General features: G+C 52.2%; 1 protein-coding gene across 1 annotated transcript in view; it reads right to left on the reverse strand.

Moving 5' to 3' along the window:
* Positions 1-16,689, reverse strand: part of LOC140410951 (tRNA (32-2'-O)-methyltransferase regulator THADA) — a 496,539-nt gene that overhangs the window by 373,715 nt on the left and 106,135 nt on the right. The window contains exon 14 of the mRNA XM_072499809.1: positions 1,618-1,727. Coding sequence (XP_072355910.1) covers positions 1,618-1,727 — 110 coding nt within the window. The remainder of the gene's footprint in view (positions 1-1,617; positions 1,728-16,689) is intronic.

Consider the following 16,689-nt stretch of genomic DNA (forward strand, 5'->3'; position numbering starts at 1 on the left):
GCCCATCAATTGCACAGTGAGTGAATGAGTCACACTGACCCAGAATAAATTCCCAATGAATGAGTCACACTGACCCGAAATAAACTCCCCAGTGATTGAGTCACACTGACTCGGAATAAACTCCCCAGTGACTGAGTCACACTGGCCCAGAATAGACTCCCCAGTGACTGAGTCACACTGACTCGGAATAAACTCCCCAGTGACTGAGTCACACTGGCCCAGAATAGACTCCCCAGTGACTGGGTCACACTGACTCGGAATAAACTCCCCAGTGACTGAGTCACACTGACCCGGAATAAACTCCCCTGTGACTGAGCCACACTGACCCGGAATAAACTCCCCAGTGAATGAGTCACATTGACGTGGAATAAGCTCCCAATGAATGAGTCACACTGACCTAGAATAAACTCCCCAGCGAGTGAGTCACACTGACCCGGAATAAACTCCCCTGTGACTGAGCCACACTGACCCGGAATACACTCCCCAGTGAGGAGACACACTGACCCAGAATAAACTCCTCAGTGAGTGAGTCACACTGACCCGGAATAAACTCCCCAGTGACTGAGCCACACTGACCCGGAATAAACACCCCAGTGAGGAGTCACACTGACCCAGAATAAACTCCCAATGAATGAGTCACACTGACTCGGAATAAACTCCCCAGTGACTGAGTCACACTGACTCGGAATAAACTCCCAGTGACTGAGCCACAGTGACCCGGAGTAAACATCGCAGTGAGTGAGTCACACTGACCGGCAGAAACCCCCCAGTGAGTGAGTCACACTGACCCGGAATAAACTCCCCAGTGACTGAGTCACACTGACCCGGAATAAACACCCCAGTGACTGAGTCACACTGACCCGGAATAAACTCCCAATGAGTGAGTCACACTGACCCGGAATAAACTCCCCAATGACTGAGTCACACTGACCCGGAATAAACTCCCCAGTGACTGAGTCACACTGGCCCAGAATAGACTCCCCAGTGACTGAGTCACACTGACCCGGAATAAACTCCCCAGTGACTGAGTCACACTGACCCGGAATAAACTCCCGATGAGTGAGTCACACTGACCCGGAATAAACTCCCCAGTGAGTGAGTCACACTGACCCGGAATAAACTCCCCAGTGACTGAGCCACACTGACCCGGAATAAACTCCCCAGTGAGTGAGTCACACTGACCTAGAATAACCTCCCCAGTGACTGAGTCACACTGACCAGGAATAAACTCCCCAGTGACTGAGTCACACTGACCCGGAACAAACTCCCCAGTGAGTGAGTCACACTGGCCCGGAATAACCTCCCCAGTGCGTGAGTCACACTGGCCTGGAATAAACTCCCCAGTGAGGAGTCACACTGACTTGGAATAAACTCCCCAGTGAGTGAGTCACACTGATCCGGAATAACCTCCCCAGTGAGTGAGTCTCACTGACCCGGAATAACCTCCCCATTGAGTGAGTCACACTGACCCGGAATAACCTCCCCATTGAGTGAGTCACACTGACCCAGAATAACCTCCCCAGTGAGTGAGTCACACTGACCCAGAATAAACTCCCCAGTGACTGAGGTACAGTGACCCGGAATAAACTTCCCAGTGAGCAAGCCACATTATCTCACCTCATTTGTTCCATCCATCAAACAAGCCAATAATATCCGTAGGTTCGGCTGTGATAAGAATTTCCAGCAGCCTCTTTGCCTCACGAAGTTCACTAAGTCGGTCATGTCTTCTATTTCAGAGCATAAAGAGAATAACAAGGCCTTTTTGTCAGTGCATTTAATCTCTCTAAAATACAGTCCAGCATATTAGGGTGCATCTGCACAGATCAGTACGTAACCTGACATAAAACCCATAAAGTATTATACAATTCAGACTCACCTTGGAACACATTTGTAAATTGTATTCATTTTGGGCAGAGTCAAACCACAGATTTGAGGGAAGGCCAATCAATCGTTGGCCTGGTGGGTACATGAGTTGTGGGAGATGACCTGCATGGTCAGAGTCTATGGTAGGGTGAAGTGCACATGGAATGTGGGAGGATATTAGTATCTATGAGAAACTACGTTTTGTTGCAGAAACACGCTGAGATGGTCTTTTGGCATTTCACAATTTCTCATATTATTATATCTGCAACATTAACAACTACTTGCATTGATGTAGAGCTTTGCTGTAAATACACGTCCCAATGGCAATTCATAGAGGAACAAATAGACTGTGGGCCAAAGAAGGAGATATTAGGGGGAATTATCAAACACTTTATAGCCGGTCTTAAAGTTGAGGTGGCAGAGTTAACAGACAGAATTGTGGAACCTTCACTGAGGGTGTGGAAGCTATGGCTTTGACTGCTTAGGCAAAGTAACCTGGGGGTGGGGAGGTGGGTAGGTGCGGGGTGCGTAAAAAGCTGAAACCACGATTTTGGGAGATGATTTATAATTCAGGAGACATGGCTGGGGGTAAGGCAATGCAAGGAGTTAAACACAAGGCTGAGAATTTTAACAAAATATTGAAGCACAGAGAACAAATGAAGGTTGGTGAGAGTGGGAGACAAATAATGAATATGGGATAAACACGGAAAACGCTGCATAAAATCAGGAGGTTTGGCAGCATCTGCGGGAAGAGAAGTAGAGTTAACACCTCTAGTGACTTAGAATCATGGAGTAAAATCATTGAATTACTACAGTGCAGAAGGAGGCCATTCGGCCCATCTAGGCTGCACTGACCCTCTGAAAGAGCACCCCACCTAGGCCCACTCTCCCACCATGGGCGGGATTCTCCGACCCCCCCCCCCCCCCCCGGGCCGGGTCGGAGAATCGCCGGGGGCTGGCGTGAATCCCACCCCCGCCGGTTGTCGAATTCTCCGGCACCGGATATTCGGCGGGGGTGGGAACCACGCCGCGCCGGTTGGCGGGCCCCCCCCCGGCGATTCTCCGGCCCGCGATGGGCCGAAGTCCCACTGCTGGAATGCCTGTCCCGCCGGCGTGAATCAAACCACCTCTCTTACCGGCGGGACAAGGCAGCGCGGGGTGGGCTCCGGGGTCCTGGGGGGGGGCCGCGGGGCGATCTGGCCCCGGGGGGTGCCCCCACGGTGGCCTGGCCTGCGATCGGGGCCCAACGATCCGCGGGCGGGCCTGTGCCGTGGGGGCACTCTTTTCCTTTCGCCTTCGCTATGGTCTCCACTATGGCGGAGGCGGAAGAGACCCCCTCCACTGCGCATGCACGGGGATGCAGTGAGCGGCAAAGTCAGTTTCGCGCCAGCTGGCGGGGCACCAAAGGCCTTTCCCGCCAGCTGGCGGGGCGGAAATCAGTCCGGGCCCTAACCCTCAAGGTTAGGGCTCGGCCCCTCAAGATGCGGAGGATTCCGCACCTTTGGGGCGGCGCGATGCCGGACTGATTCGCGCCGTTTTTGGCGCCGGTCGGCGGACATCGCGCCGATTGCGGAGAATCCCGCCCCATATTCCCGTAACCCCACCTAATCTGCACATTTTTGGACACAAAGGAACAATTGAACAATTTAGCATGGCCAATCCACCTAATCTGCACATTGTTGGACTGTGGGAGGAAACCAAAGCACCCGGAGAGAAACCCACGTTCTCTTTCCGGGGAGAACGTACAAACTCCACACAGTCCCCGAGGCCAGAATTGAACCCTGGTTCCTGATGCTCTGAGGCAGCAATGCTAACCACTGTGCCGCCCTTTCTCTTTCCACAGATGCTGCCAGAACAGCTGAGTTTATCCAGCATTTTCTGTTATTATTTCAGATTTCCAGCATCCACAATATTTTGCTTCTATCATGATGTACAATGGGATGTGAATGAATTGACATTTATAGAGTAGGAAGACTTGGGAGTCTACCTGCTCGAGTCTGGAGGTAACAAACACACGTAAAAAATTTGAGCAGCAGGCTACGTGGTGGCACAGTGGTTAGCACTGCTGCCTCACAGCATCAGGGACCCTCGTTCAATTCAGACCTTGGGTCACTGTCTGTGCGGAGTCTGCACATTCTCCCGATGTCTGCGTGGGTTTCCTCCGGGTGCTCCGGTTTTCTTCCACAGTCCAGACATGTGCAGGTTAGGTGGATTGGGCGTGCAAAATTGCCCCTTAGTGTCCAAATGTTAGGTGGCGTCACAGGGATAGGGCGAGGATTGGGCCTGGGTAGGATGTTCTTTTGGAGAGTCGGTACAGACTTGATGGGCCGAATGGCCTCCTTCTACACTGTAGGAATTCGATGATAACCTGAAGCAGGGCGCAGAAGGTGAAATTATGTTGTTGCAAATCGGAAGTCTTGTTGATGGAGAGGAATATAGCACATACCAACTAAGACAGGAGCAGGTCATTTGACCCCTTCATTCTGCTCCACAATTTGTTAAAATCATGGCTAATCTGGTTAGGACTTTAACTCTACTTTCTTATCTACTCAAATAACTTTGGAATCCTTCTTAATCAACCTTTTATCTAGCTCAGCCTGAAACATATTCAGTGATCCAGACTCCACTACTCTCTGGGAAAGAGAATCGCACAGATTGACAACCCTCAGAAAAAAATTTTTTCCTCATCTCCATCTGGAATACGCCTCATTTTTAAACTATGTCCCTGAGTTAGACCCACAGAACCCCTACAGTGCAGAAGGAGGCCATTTGGCCAATCAATTCTCTACCGACTCTCTGAAAGAACACCATGTCTAGGCCCACTCCCCCATCCTACCCCAGTAACCTATACATCCCTGGACACGAAGGTGCAATTTAGCATGGTCAATCCACCTAGCCTGCACATCTTTGGACTGAGAGGGGAAACTGGAGCACCCAGAGGAAACCCACGCTGACACAGGGTAGACGTGCAAACTCCACACAGTCACCCAAGGCTGTAATTGAACCTAAACATAGAAACACAGAAATAGGATCAGGAGACAATCATTCGGCCATAAGACGATAAGACATAGAAGCAGAATTAGGCCACTCGGCCCATTGAGTCTGCTCCGCCATTTAATGCAGACGACACAAAGGTTGGTGGAATTGCGGATAGCGATGATGACTGTCAGAGGATACAGATCGTTTGGAGACTTGGGCGGAGAGATGCAGATGGAGTTTAATCCGGACAAATGTGAGGTAATGTATTTTGGAAGGTCTAATGCAGGTAGGGAATATACAGTGAATGGTAGAACCCTCAAGAGTATTGAAAGTCAAAGAGATCTAGGAGTACAGGTCCACAGGTCACTGAAAGGGGCAACACAGGTGGAGAAGGTAGTCAAGAAGGCATACGGCATGCTTGCCTTCATTGGCCGGGGCACTGAGTATAAGAATTGGCAAGTCATGTTGCAGCTGTATAGAACCTTAGTTAGGCCACACTTGGAGTATAGTGTTCAATTCTGGTCGCCACACTACCAGAAGGATGTGGAGGCTTTAGAGAGGGTGCAGAAGAGATTTACCAGGATGTTGCCTGGTATGGGGGGCATTAGCTATGAGGATGCGGTTGAATAAACTCGGTTTGTTCTCACTGGAACGAAGGAGGTTGAGGGGCGACCTGATAGAGGTCTACAAAATTATGAGGGGCATAGACAGAGTGGATAGTCAGAGGCTTTTCCCCAGGGTAGAGGGGTCAATTACTAGGGGGCATAGGTTTAAGGTGCGAAGGGCAAGGTTTGGAGTAGATGTACAAGGCAAGTTTTTTTACACAGAGGGTAGTGGGTGCCAGGAACTCGCTGCCGGAGGAGGTGGTGGAAGCAAGAACGATAGTGATATTTAAGGGGCATCTTGACAAATACATGAATAGGATGGGAATAGAGGGATACGGTCCCAGGAAGTGTAGAAGATTGTAGTTTAGTAACCCCATCAAGGACCCTCTCAAGGCAAACTTTATTCGCTCCAGGCCGAGGAACCCCGCCATATCGCTAACCCAGGTCTCCACACTTGGGGGTTCCAAGTCCCTCCACATTAACAAAATCCGTCTCCAGGCTACCAGGGAGGCAAAGGCCAGTACCTCGGCCTCTTTCACTTCCTGCACTCCCGGATCCTCCGCCACCCCAAATATCGCTACTGCTGGACTCGCCTTCACCCGAGCGTCCAAAACCCTAGACATCACCCTTGCAAACCCCTGCCAGAATCCTTTAAGCTCCGGGCATGCCCAAAACATATGGACATGATTCGCCGGACTCCCTGCACACCTCGGGCACCTGTCCTCCACCCCAAAAAACCTACTCATTCTTGCCGCCGTTATATGCGCCCGATGCACCACCTTAAACTGGATTAATCCGAGCCTGGCACATGATGAGGAGGCCCACAGGCCCTCATCCAGCTCCTCGCCCAGCTCCTCCTCCCACTTATCCTTCAACACCCCACTGAGGCTTCCTCTATCTCCTGCAGCTCCTGATATATGTCCAACACCTTCCCCTCCCCTACCCAGATACCACCCTATCCTGGATCCTACATGGGGGCAGCCGCGGGAATGTCCCCACCTGTTTTCTAAGGAAGTCCCGAACCTGAAGGTACCTGAATGCATTCCCCGGGGGCAGGCCGAACCTCTCCTCCAGCGCCTGCATGCTAGGGAAAACCCCGTCTATAAACAGGTCCCCATCCTCCTAATACCTGCCCTATACCAGCCTTTTGACTCGCGGGGTTTTATTCGCCCACACAAATCCCGTAACAATCCTATTCACCCGCTTAAAGAAGGACTTGGGAATGAAAATGGGGAGGCACTGAAATATGAAGAGGAACCTGGGGAGAACCGTCATCTTCACAGTCTGCACCTGTCCCGCCAAGGAAAGCGGGAGCATATCCCACCTTTTAAACTCTCCCTCCATCTGCTCCACTAGCCGGGTTAAGTTGAGCCTGTGCAGGGCATCCCAGTTCCTGGCCACTTGTATCCCCAAGTACCAAAAGCTCCGCTCCACTATCCTGAGCGGGAGCTCCCTCAGTCTCTCCTCCTGGCCCCTACCGTGGACCACGAACAGCTCACTCTTCCCCACGTTCAACTTATACCCAGAGAACCTCCCGAAGTCCCCCAGGATCCGCATGACCTCCCCCATCCCCTCTAACGGGTCCAAAATATACAACAGCAGGTCATCTGCGTAGAGGGAGACCCGGTGCTCCTCCCCTCCACGCACCAGCCCCCTCCAATCTCCCAAAGTCCTGAGCGCAATGGCCAACGGCTCAATTGCCAGGGCAAACAGCAACGGGGACACCCCTGTCTTGTCCCCCAGTGCAGCCTGAAATATTCCGACCTTAGCCGGTTTGTGGACACACTCGCTACAGGGGCCTGATACAGCAGCTTGACCCATCCTATAAATCCCTCCCCAAATCCAAACCTGCCTAGCGCCTCCCACAGATACTCCCACTCCACCCTGTCAAAGGCCTTCTCCGCGTCCATCGCAGCCACCCCCCCCCCCTCCGAGGGCATCATGATAATACTCAGGAGCCCCCTCACATTCATGTTTTCTTTGTTAATCATGGCTGATATTTTTCTCATCCCCATTCTCCTGCCTTCTCCCCGTAACCCCTGAATCCCCTTACTAATCAATAACCTATCTATCTCTGTCTTAAAGACACACAGTGATTTGGCCTCCACAGCCTTCTGCGGCAATACAGAGCACAAAACTACTCACAATACTCCAAATAGGGTCTGACCAGAACCTTATACAGCCTCAGAAGTACATCTGGTCTTGTATTCTAGCCCTCTCGACATGAATGCTGACATTGCATTTGCCTTTCTTTTTTTTTTTAAATATATTTTATTCAAATTTTTTTTGCCCAAACAAAACAATACAAAGGTTTTCCTTTGTACAACAGTAAAACAGTATAAATAACAGTGGCCGTTTTTAACAAATAAATAAATAATATATAAACTAAATGGCAACTGCCCTATCAAAAATAATAACTCTCCAAAATAAAATCAAACAATCCATTATACATAACCTAGTACAAATATTTATACAAAAACACCCCTGAGGACCCGCACGAGCCCCCCCCCCCCCCCCCCGGGTTGCTGCTGTTACCTTCCCATTTCCTTTATCGTTCTGCGAGGTAGTCAATGAACGGTTGCCACCGCCTGGTGAACCCTTGAGCCGAACCCCTTAGTGCAAACTTTATCCGTTCTAGTTTTATAAACCCTGCCATGTCATTTATCCAGGTCTCCACGCCAGGGGGTTTGGCTTCCTTCCACATAAGCAATATCCTTCGCCGGGCTACTAGGGACGCAAAGGCCAAGACATCAGCCTCTTTCGCCTCCTGCACTCCCGGCTCTTCTGCAACCCCGAATATAGCCAACCCCCAGCTTGGCTCGACCCGGACCCCCACCACCTTCGAAAGCACCTTTGCCACCCCCACCCAGAACCCCTGTAGTGCCGGACATGACCAAAACATGTGTGTGGGGTTTGCTGGGCTTCTCGAGCATCTCCCACACCTATCCTCTACCCCGAAAAATTTACTGAGCCGTGCTCCGGTCATATGCGGCCTGTGTAAAACCTTGAATTGTATCAGGCTTAGCCTGGCGCACGAGGACGACGTGTTTACCCTACGTAGGGCATCAGCCCACAGCCCCTCCTCAATCTCTTCCCCCAGCTCTTCTTCCCATTTCCCCTTCAGCTCATCCACCATGATCTCCCCCTCGTCCCTCATTTCCCTGTATATATCCGACACCCTACCATCCCCCACCCATGTCCCCGAGATCACTCTATCCTGAACCTCCTGCGTCGGGAGCTGCGGAAATTCCCTCACCTGTTGCCTCACGAAAGCCCTCAGTTGCATGTACCGAAATGCATTCCCTTGGGGCAACCCATATTTTTCCGTCAGCGCTCCCAGACTCGCAAACGTCCCGTCTACGAACAGATCTCTCAGTTGCACAACCCCAGCTCTTTGCCATGCTCCAAATCCCCCATCCATTCTCCCCGGGACAAACCTATGGTTATTTCTTATCGGGGACCGCACCGAGGCTCCCGTCCTTCCCCTATGTCATCTCCACTGCCCCCAAATTTCTAGTGTTGCCACCACCACTGGACTTGTGGTGTATTTCTTCAGGGAGAACGGCAACGGCGCAGTCACCATTGCATGTAGGCTGGTTCCCTTGCAGGACGCCATCTCCAATCTTTCCACGTCGCACCCTCCCCTTTTCCCATCCACTTTACACACCATTGAGATATTGGCAGCCCAGTAGTATTCACTTAGGCTCGGTAGTGCCAGCCCCCCCCATCCCTGCTACGCTGCAAGAACCCCCTCCTCACTCTCGGGGTCTTCCCGGCCCACACAAAACTCATGACACTTTTCTCAATTCTCTTGAAAAAAGCCTTCGTGACCATCACCGGAAGGCACTGAAACACAAAGAGGAATCTCGGGAGGACTACCATTTTAACCGCCTGCACCCTACCCACCAGTGACAGGGGCACCATGTCCCATCTCTTAAAATCCTCCTCCATCTGTTCCACCAATCTTGTTAGATTAAGCCGGTGTAAGGTTCCCCAACTCCTGGCTATCTGAATCCCTAAGTACCGGAAATCTCTTGTCACCTTCCTCAGCGGTAAGTCATCTATTCCCCTGCTCTGCTCCCCCGGATGCACCACAAACAGCTCACTCTTACCCATATTCAATTTGTACCCCGAAAATTCCCCAAACTCCCTGAGTGTCTGCATTATCTCAGGCATCCCCTCCACTGGGTCCGCAACATACAGCAATAAATCATCTGCATACAAGGATACCCGGTGTTCTTCTCCTCCCCTGAGCACTCCCCTCCACTTCCTGGAGCCCCTCAGTGCTATGGCCAAGGGCTCAATCGCCAATGCAAACAGTAACGGAGACAGGGGACACCCCTGCCTCGTCCCTCTATGAAGACGGAAGTAATCAGACCTCTGTCTGTTCGTGACCACGCTCGCCACTGGGGCCCTATACAGCAGTTGTACCCATCCGATATACCCTTCTCCAAAACCAAATCTCCTCAGAACCTCCCACAGATAATCCCACTCCACTCTGTCGAATGCTTTCTCGGCATCCATCGCCACCACTATCTCCGCCTCCCCCTCTGGTGGGGGCATCATCATTACCCCTAGAAACTCCGTATGTTCGTGTTCAGCTGTCTCCCTTTAACGAACCCAGTTTGATCCTCGTGGACCACCCCGGGAACACGGTCCTCTATCCTCGTCGCCATCACCTTGGCCAAGAGCTCAGCATCTACATTTAAAAGGGAAATGGGCCTGTAGGACCCACACTGCAGCGGGTCTTTTTCCTTCTTCAAAAGGAGCGATATCGTTGCCTCCGACATAGTCGGGGGCAGCTGTCCCCTTTCCCTAGCCTCATTAAAGGTTCTCATCAGAAGCGGGGCCAGTAAGTCCATATACTTCCTATAAAATTCCACCGGGAATCCGTCCGGTCCCGGGGCCTTCCCCGCCTGCATGCTCCCAATCCCTTTTACCACCTCCTCCATCTCAATCTGTGCTCCCAGTCCCACCCTCTCCTGCTCCTCCAACTTAGGGAATTCCAGCTGATCCAAGAAACACATCATTCCCTCCTTCCCTTCCGGGGGCTGAGCCTTATATAACCTCTCATAAAATGCCTTGAACACCCCGTTCCATCTCTCCCTCCTCATCTCTCACCCCACGTATCTCCCTCGCTGCTCCCCTCTTCCTCAATTGGTGGGCCAGTAGCCGACTCGCCTTCTCTCCATACTCATACTGTACACCCTGTGCCCTCCTCCAGTGCCTCCGCCTTACCCATGGTCAGCAGGTCAAACTCCACATGTAGCCTTTGTCTTTCCCTGTACAGTCCCTCCTCCGGTGCCTCCGCATATTGCCTGTCCACCCTCAGAAGTTCTTGCAGCAACCGCTCCCGTTCCCTACTCTCCTGCTTTCCTTTATGTGCCCTTATGGATATCAGCTCCCCTCTAACCACTGCCTTCAGCGCCTCCCAGACCACTCCCACCTGGACCTCCCCATTATCATTGAGTTCCAAGTACCTTTCGATGCACCCCCTCACCCTTAAACATACCCCCTCATCCGCCAATAAGCCCATATCCATTCTCCAGAGTGGGTGCTGTTCTTTTTCCTCTCCTACCTCCAGGTCTACCCAATGTGGAGCGTGGTCCGAAATAGCTATGGCCGTATATTCCGTCCCTGTCACCTTCGGAATCAGTGCCCTTCCCAAGACAAAAAAGTCTATCCGTGAATATACTTTGTGGACATGGGAGAAAAATGAGAACTCCTTACTCCTAGGCCTACTAAATCTCCAGGGGTCTACCCCTCCCATCTGCTCCATGAAGTCCTTGAGCACCCGGGCCGCTGCCGGCCTCCTCCCGGTCCTGGACCTCGATCGGTCCAGCCCTGGATCAAGCACGGTATTGAAATCTCCTCCCATTACCAACTTTCCCGCCTCCAGGTCCGGGATACGTCCCAACATACGCCTCATAAAATTTGCATCATCCCAGTTCGGGGCATATACGTTCACCAGAACCACCGCCTCCCCTTGCAATCTGCCACTCACCATCACATATCTACCCCCACTATCCGCCACTATGGTCTTTGCCTCAAACAGTACCCGTTTCCCCACCAAGATAGCCACCCCACTGTTCTTCCCATCCAAACCCGAATGAAACACCTGCCCCACCCATCCTTTACGTAGTCTGACCTGGTCTATCAGTTTCAGATGCGTCTCCTGCAACATAACCACATCTGCCTTTAATTTCTTTAGGTGTGCGAGTACCCGTGCCCTTTTAATCGGCCCGTTCAGCCCTCTCACGTTCCACGTGATCAGCCGGGTTGGGGGGCTCTTTACCCCCCCCCGCCTTGTCGACTAGCCATCCCCTTTTTTAACCCAGCTCCTCACCCGGTTCCCATGTACCCGTGTATCCCCCCGACGGCGCCCTCCCGCCTCGACCACCCCATCCCATAACAGCTCCCCCTTCTCCTTAGCAGCAGCAACCCAGTTAACCCCCCCCCCCTCCACCCTCCGCTAGATCCCTTCCTAGCGTAGTTGCACCCCCATGTTGCTCCCAGAAGTCAGCGAACTCTGGCTGACCTCGGCTTCCCCCCTTGTCCTCGGCCCCCACTGTGCGAGGCCCCCTCCTTCTTGCGTCCCTGTTCCCGCCATAATTACCATAGCGCGGGAACAAAGCCCGCGTTTCCCACTCGGCCCCGCCCCTAATGACCGGCGCCCACAGTTCCTCATACTCTCTTTCCCCCCCCCCCCCCATCATGGGGAAGAGAGAAAAGTTACAGGATCGCAAGATTAACAAACTGAAAAATCATCCCCCCCCCTTTTTCCTCGCCCCACATAATCACCCCACCACTTTGTCCCAAAAGTTCTTTCTCTCGCCAGACTATTCCAGCTTCTCGTCCACAATGAATGTCCACGCCTCTTCTGCCGTCTCAAAGTAGTGGTGGTTCCCTTGGTGTGTGACCCACAATCTCGCCGGTTGTAACATTCCAAACTGGATCTTCTTTTTGTGAAGCACCGCCTTAGCCCGATTAAAACTTGCCCTCCTTCTCGCCACCTCCGCACTCCAATCCTGGTATACGCGGATCACCGCGTTCTCCCACCTACAGCTCCGTGTTTTCTTCGCCCATCTTAGGACCATCTCTCTGTCATTATAGCGGTGAAACCTCACCACTATGGCTCCTGCCCTTGGTCTTCGCGCCATAACTCGATAAGCTCCCTCCACCTCCAAAGGGCCCGTCGGGGCCTCCGATCCCATTAGCGAGTGAAGCATCGTGCTCACATATGTCCCGACGTCCGCCTCTTCTACGCCTTCGGGCAGACCCAGAACCCTTAAATTCTTCCTCCTCGAATTATTCTCCAGTACTTCCAGCCTTTCCACACACCTTTTGTGCTGCGCCTCGTGCGTCTCTGTCTTCACCACCAGGCCCTGTATTTCATCTTCGTTTTCAGCAGCCTTTGCCTTCACGACCCGAAGCTCCTGCTCTTGAGTCTTCTGCTCCTCCTTTAGCCCTTCAATCGCCTGTAATATCGGGGCCAACAACTCCTTCTTCAATTCCTTTTTCAGCTCTTCCACACAGCGCCGCAGGAACTCTTGTTGGTCTGGTCCCCATAACAAATGGCCACCTTCCGACGCCATCTTGCTTTGAGCTTGCCTTCCTTGCCGCTGCTCCAGAGGATCCTCCGCAATCTGGCTGCTATCCTCTCCTTTATCCATGCGTGTCCGGGGGGATTCCCTTCTAGTTTACCGCACAGTGTTTTTGGCCGTTTAAATTGCCATTGGGGCTCCTATTAAGAGCCCAAAAGTCCGTTCCACCGGGAGCTACCGAAACGTGCGACTTAGCTGGTCATCGCCGCACCCGGAAGTCCATTTGCCTTTCTAACTGCCGACTGAACCTGCACGTTAACCTTAAAAGAACAAGGTTCCAAGGACGCCCAAGTCCCTTTGTGCTTCTGATTCCCTTAGCATTTCCCCATTTAGAAAATAGTCTATGCCTCCATTCCTCACACCTTTTCACATTGTATTTCATCTGCCACTTCTTTGCCCACTCTCCTAGCCTGTCCAAATCCTTCTGCAGCCCCCCTATTTCCTCAATACTACCTATCCCTCTACAGGTCTTTGTATCATCTGCAAACTTAGCAACAGTGCCTTCAGTTCCATCTTCCAGATCATTAATGTATATTGTGAAAAGTTGTGGTCCCAGCACAGACCCCCGAGTCACACCACTAGTCACCGGTTGCCGTCCTGAAAAAGATCCCTTCATTCCCTTAACTCTGCCTTCTGCCAGTCAGCCAATCCTCTATCCATGCCAGGATCTTAACCTTAACACCATTGGCTTTAACTTATTTAACAGACTTCTATATGGCACCTTGTCAAAGGCCTTCTGGAAATCTAAATAAATCACGTCCACTGGTTCTCCTTTGCTAACTTCCTTGTTACTTCCTCAAAGAACTCTAACAGATTTGTCAGACATGACCTCCCCTTGACGAAGCCGTGCTGACTCAGTCCTATTTTACCGTGCATTCCAAGTACTCAGCTATCTCATCTTTAATAACGGACTCTAAAATCTTACCAGTGACCGAAGTCGGGCGAACCAAAGACCGAAGCCGGGCAGCACATCACACCTCAAAGTCCCCCTTCATCTACTCCACCAACCCGAGTCAGGTTCAGCTTGTGCAGCTGCGCCCAGCCCCATGTCGCCTGGATGCCCAAGTATCTTAAACTCTCCCCGACTACCTTGAACGACAGCTCCCTTAATCTCCTCTCCTGCCCCCTAGTCTCAATCAGGAACACCGCGCTCTTTCCCATATTCAACTTGTATCCAGAGAACTGGCCAATTTCCTCCAAAATCCCCATAATGCCACCAATACCGCCCAATGGGTCCAAAATGTATAACAGCAAGTCGTCCGTGTACAGCGAGACCTTATGCTTGCCTCCCTGCACCCCCCTACACAATCCCTCTCCAATCCCCGACGCTCTAAATGCCATTCCCAGTGGCTCTAATCGCCAAAGCAAAGAGCAATGGGGAGAGCGGGCACCCCGGCTCGTCCCTCGATGCAACCCAAAATATTCCGAACCCACTCGGTTCGTCCGCACACTTGACCGATGCCTTGTATAGCAACCGGACCCAGTCCACAAACCCCTGCCCGAACCCAAACCGTCCCAGCACCTCCCATAGGTATTCCCACTCCACCTGGTCGAACGCCTTCTCTGCGTCCATCGTCACCAACACCTCCACCTCCTGCCCCTCAGAAGGCATCATAATTATATTGAGTAGACTCCTCACATTCGCCGACAACTGTCTTCCTTTTACGAAAACAGTTTGATCCTTGCCTATCACCCCCGCGACGTAGTCCTCGATTCGCGAAGCCAACACCTTCACCAACAACTTGGCGTCTACATTCAATAACGATATCGGGCGGTACTACCCACACTGCTCTGGATCCTAGTCCTTCAGGGAGATGGAATACTGCAACAGTGTAGGGGGGTGTTCCCCCCTTTCCCAAGCCTCGTTATATGCCCTCAGCAGCAGTGGCCCCAGGTCCCCCCTAATCTTTTTGTAAAACTCCACCGGAAACCCGTCCAGACCCTGGGCCTTGCCTGCCAGCATCACCCTCATCTCTTCATCACCTCTCTCAACCCGATTGGGGACCCCAATTCCTGCACCAACTCCTCCTCTACCTTCGGAAACTCCAACCCGTCCAGGAATTGCAGAATTTCCTCCCCCGACTGGGGGCTCCAACTCATAATTTCCTGTAAAATCCCTCAAACGCGCCGTTTACCCCCTCCGGGTCCAACACTAACTTACCCATCTCGTCCTTTACTTTGCCAATCTCCCTCGCCACCTCTTGCTTCCTCAACTGGTGGCCCAGATTCGTACTCGCCTTCTCACCTTATTCATAAACTGCCCCTCTAGCCCTCTAAATTGAGATAAGACTCCCCCATAAGCACTGCCTTGACCGCCTCCCACTGTGTGGCGGCTGTGACCTCCTCCGTATCATTTAGCTCCATGTACTCTCACCCGCTCGCAAACCTCTTCATCCGCCAACAGCCCCACATCCAACTTTCACTGCGGGCACTGGTCCCCACGTCGGACGACTCACAAATCCACACATGCCTCCATGATCCCCCCCAAAGTCTACATCATCCCAGTTTGGGGCATAAGGGTTTACTAGGACCACCGACAACCTCTCCAGCTTCTCACACATATCACAACACCTCCCCCCCTCAGAGTCTGCCACAATATTCCCCACCTCAAAGGCCACCCGCTTATTCTCCAGCACCGCCACTCACCTCGTCTTCATAACCAGTCCCGAATGGAAAACCTGCCCCACCCATCAATTCCTCAACCTTGTCTGGTCCCCTACCTTTAAATGCGCGTCCTGCAAAAAGGCCATGCCACCTTCAGACTCCTCAGGTGCGCAAATACACGTGACCGTTTGACCGCTCATTCAGCACCCTCATGTTCCACATGACCAGGCTAGTCCGGGGGGGCTCCTTGCCCCCGTCCCCTGCCGATCAACCATACCCCTTTTTGGGCCACCACCCGGCCCGTATCACTGCTGCCTCACAGTGTCACGGTCCCGGATTCAATTCTGGCCTCAGGTGACTGTCTCTGTCGAGTTTGCACTTTCTCTCTGTGTCTGTGTGGGTTTCCTCCCACAGTCCAAAGATGTGCAGGTAAGTGGATTGGCCATGCTAAATTGCCCATGCGTGTCCAAAAGGTTAAGTGGGGTTACTGGGTTCCCGGGATAGGGTGGAGGTGTCGACTTAAGTAGGATGCTCTTTCCAAGGGCTGGTCCAGACTCGATGGGCTGAATGGCCTCCTTCTGCACTGTAAATTCTATGATTCTATGACCCTCCAGGCCCACCTCGGATGTCACCGTCATTGATCCTTTTCCAACTGTGTCACATCAACCACACCCTTGTCAGCAACCCTCCCCCAAACGAAATATCAACTCTATCCCCCCCACTCTTGACAACCCCCCACTGCACTCCCGTTAACTGGCCTGCCCAGCTAGCATCGTGGTCCCTGCCCAAGGCCTCCAACCTCCCTACCCACCCCAATTCCCTTCCCCCGCAACCATATTCCCCTAAAGAGTAGCAAAAGGAGCACTCACCCTCAATGTTGCCCCAAGAACAGCCTGTCCTCCAAACACCTCACCATCAAAACAAAGTAAACACTTCAAATGGGAAAAGGTTTTCAGAAAAAAAAAAACACATGCGCAAACTCGTCCAAAGCTCAATGTCCTCACTCTCCTCCCAGTCCCTTGTCTCTCATGAGC

Source organism: Scyliorhinus torazame, chromosome 1 (genome assembly GCF_047496885.1).
Source record: "Scyliorhinus torazame isolate Kashiwa2021f chromosome 1, sScyTor2.1, whole genome shotgun sequence".
Classification (NCBI taxonomy): domain Eukaryota; kingdom Metazoa; phylum Chordata; class Chondrichthyes; order Carcharhiniformes; family Scyliorhinidae; genus Scyliorhinus; species Scyliorhinus torazame.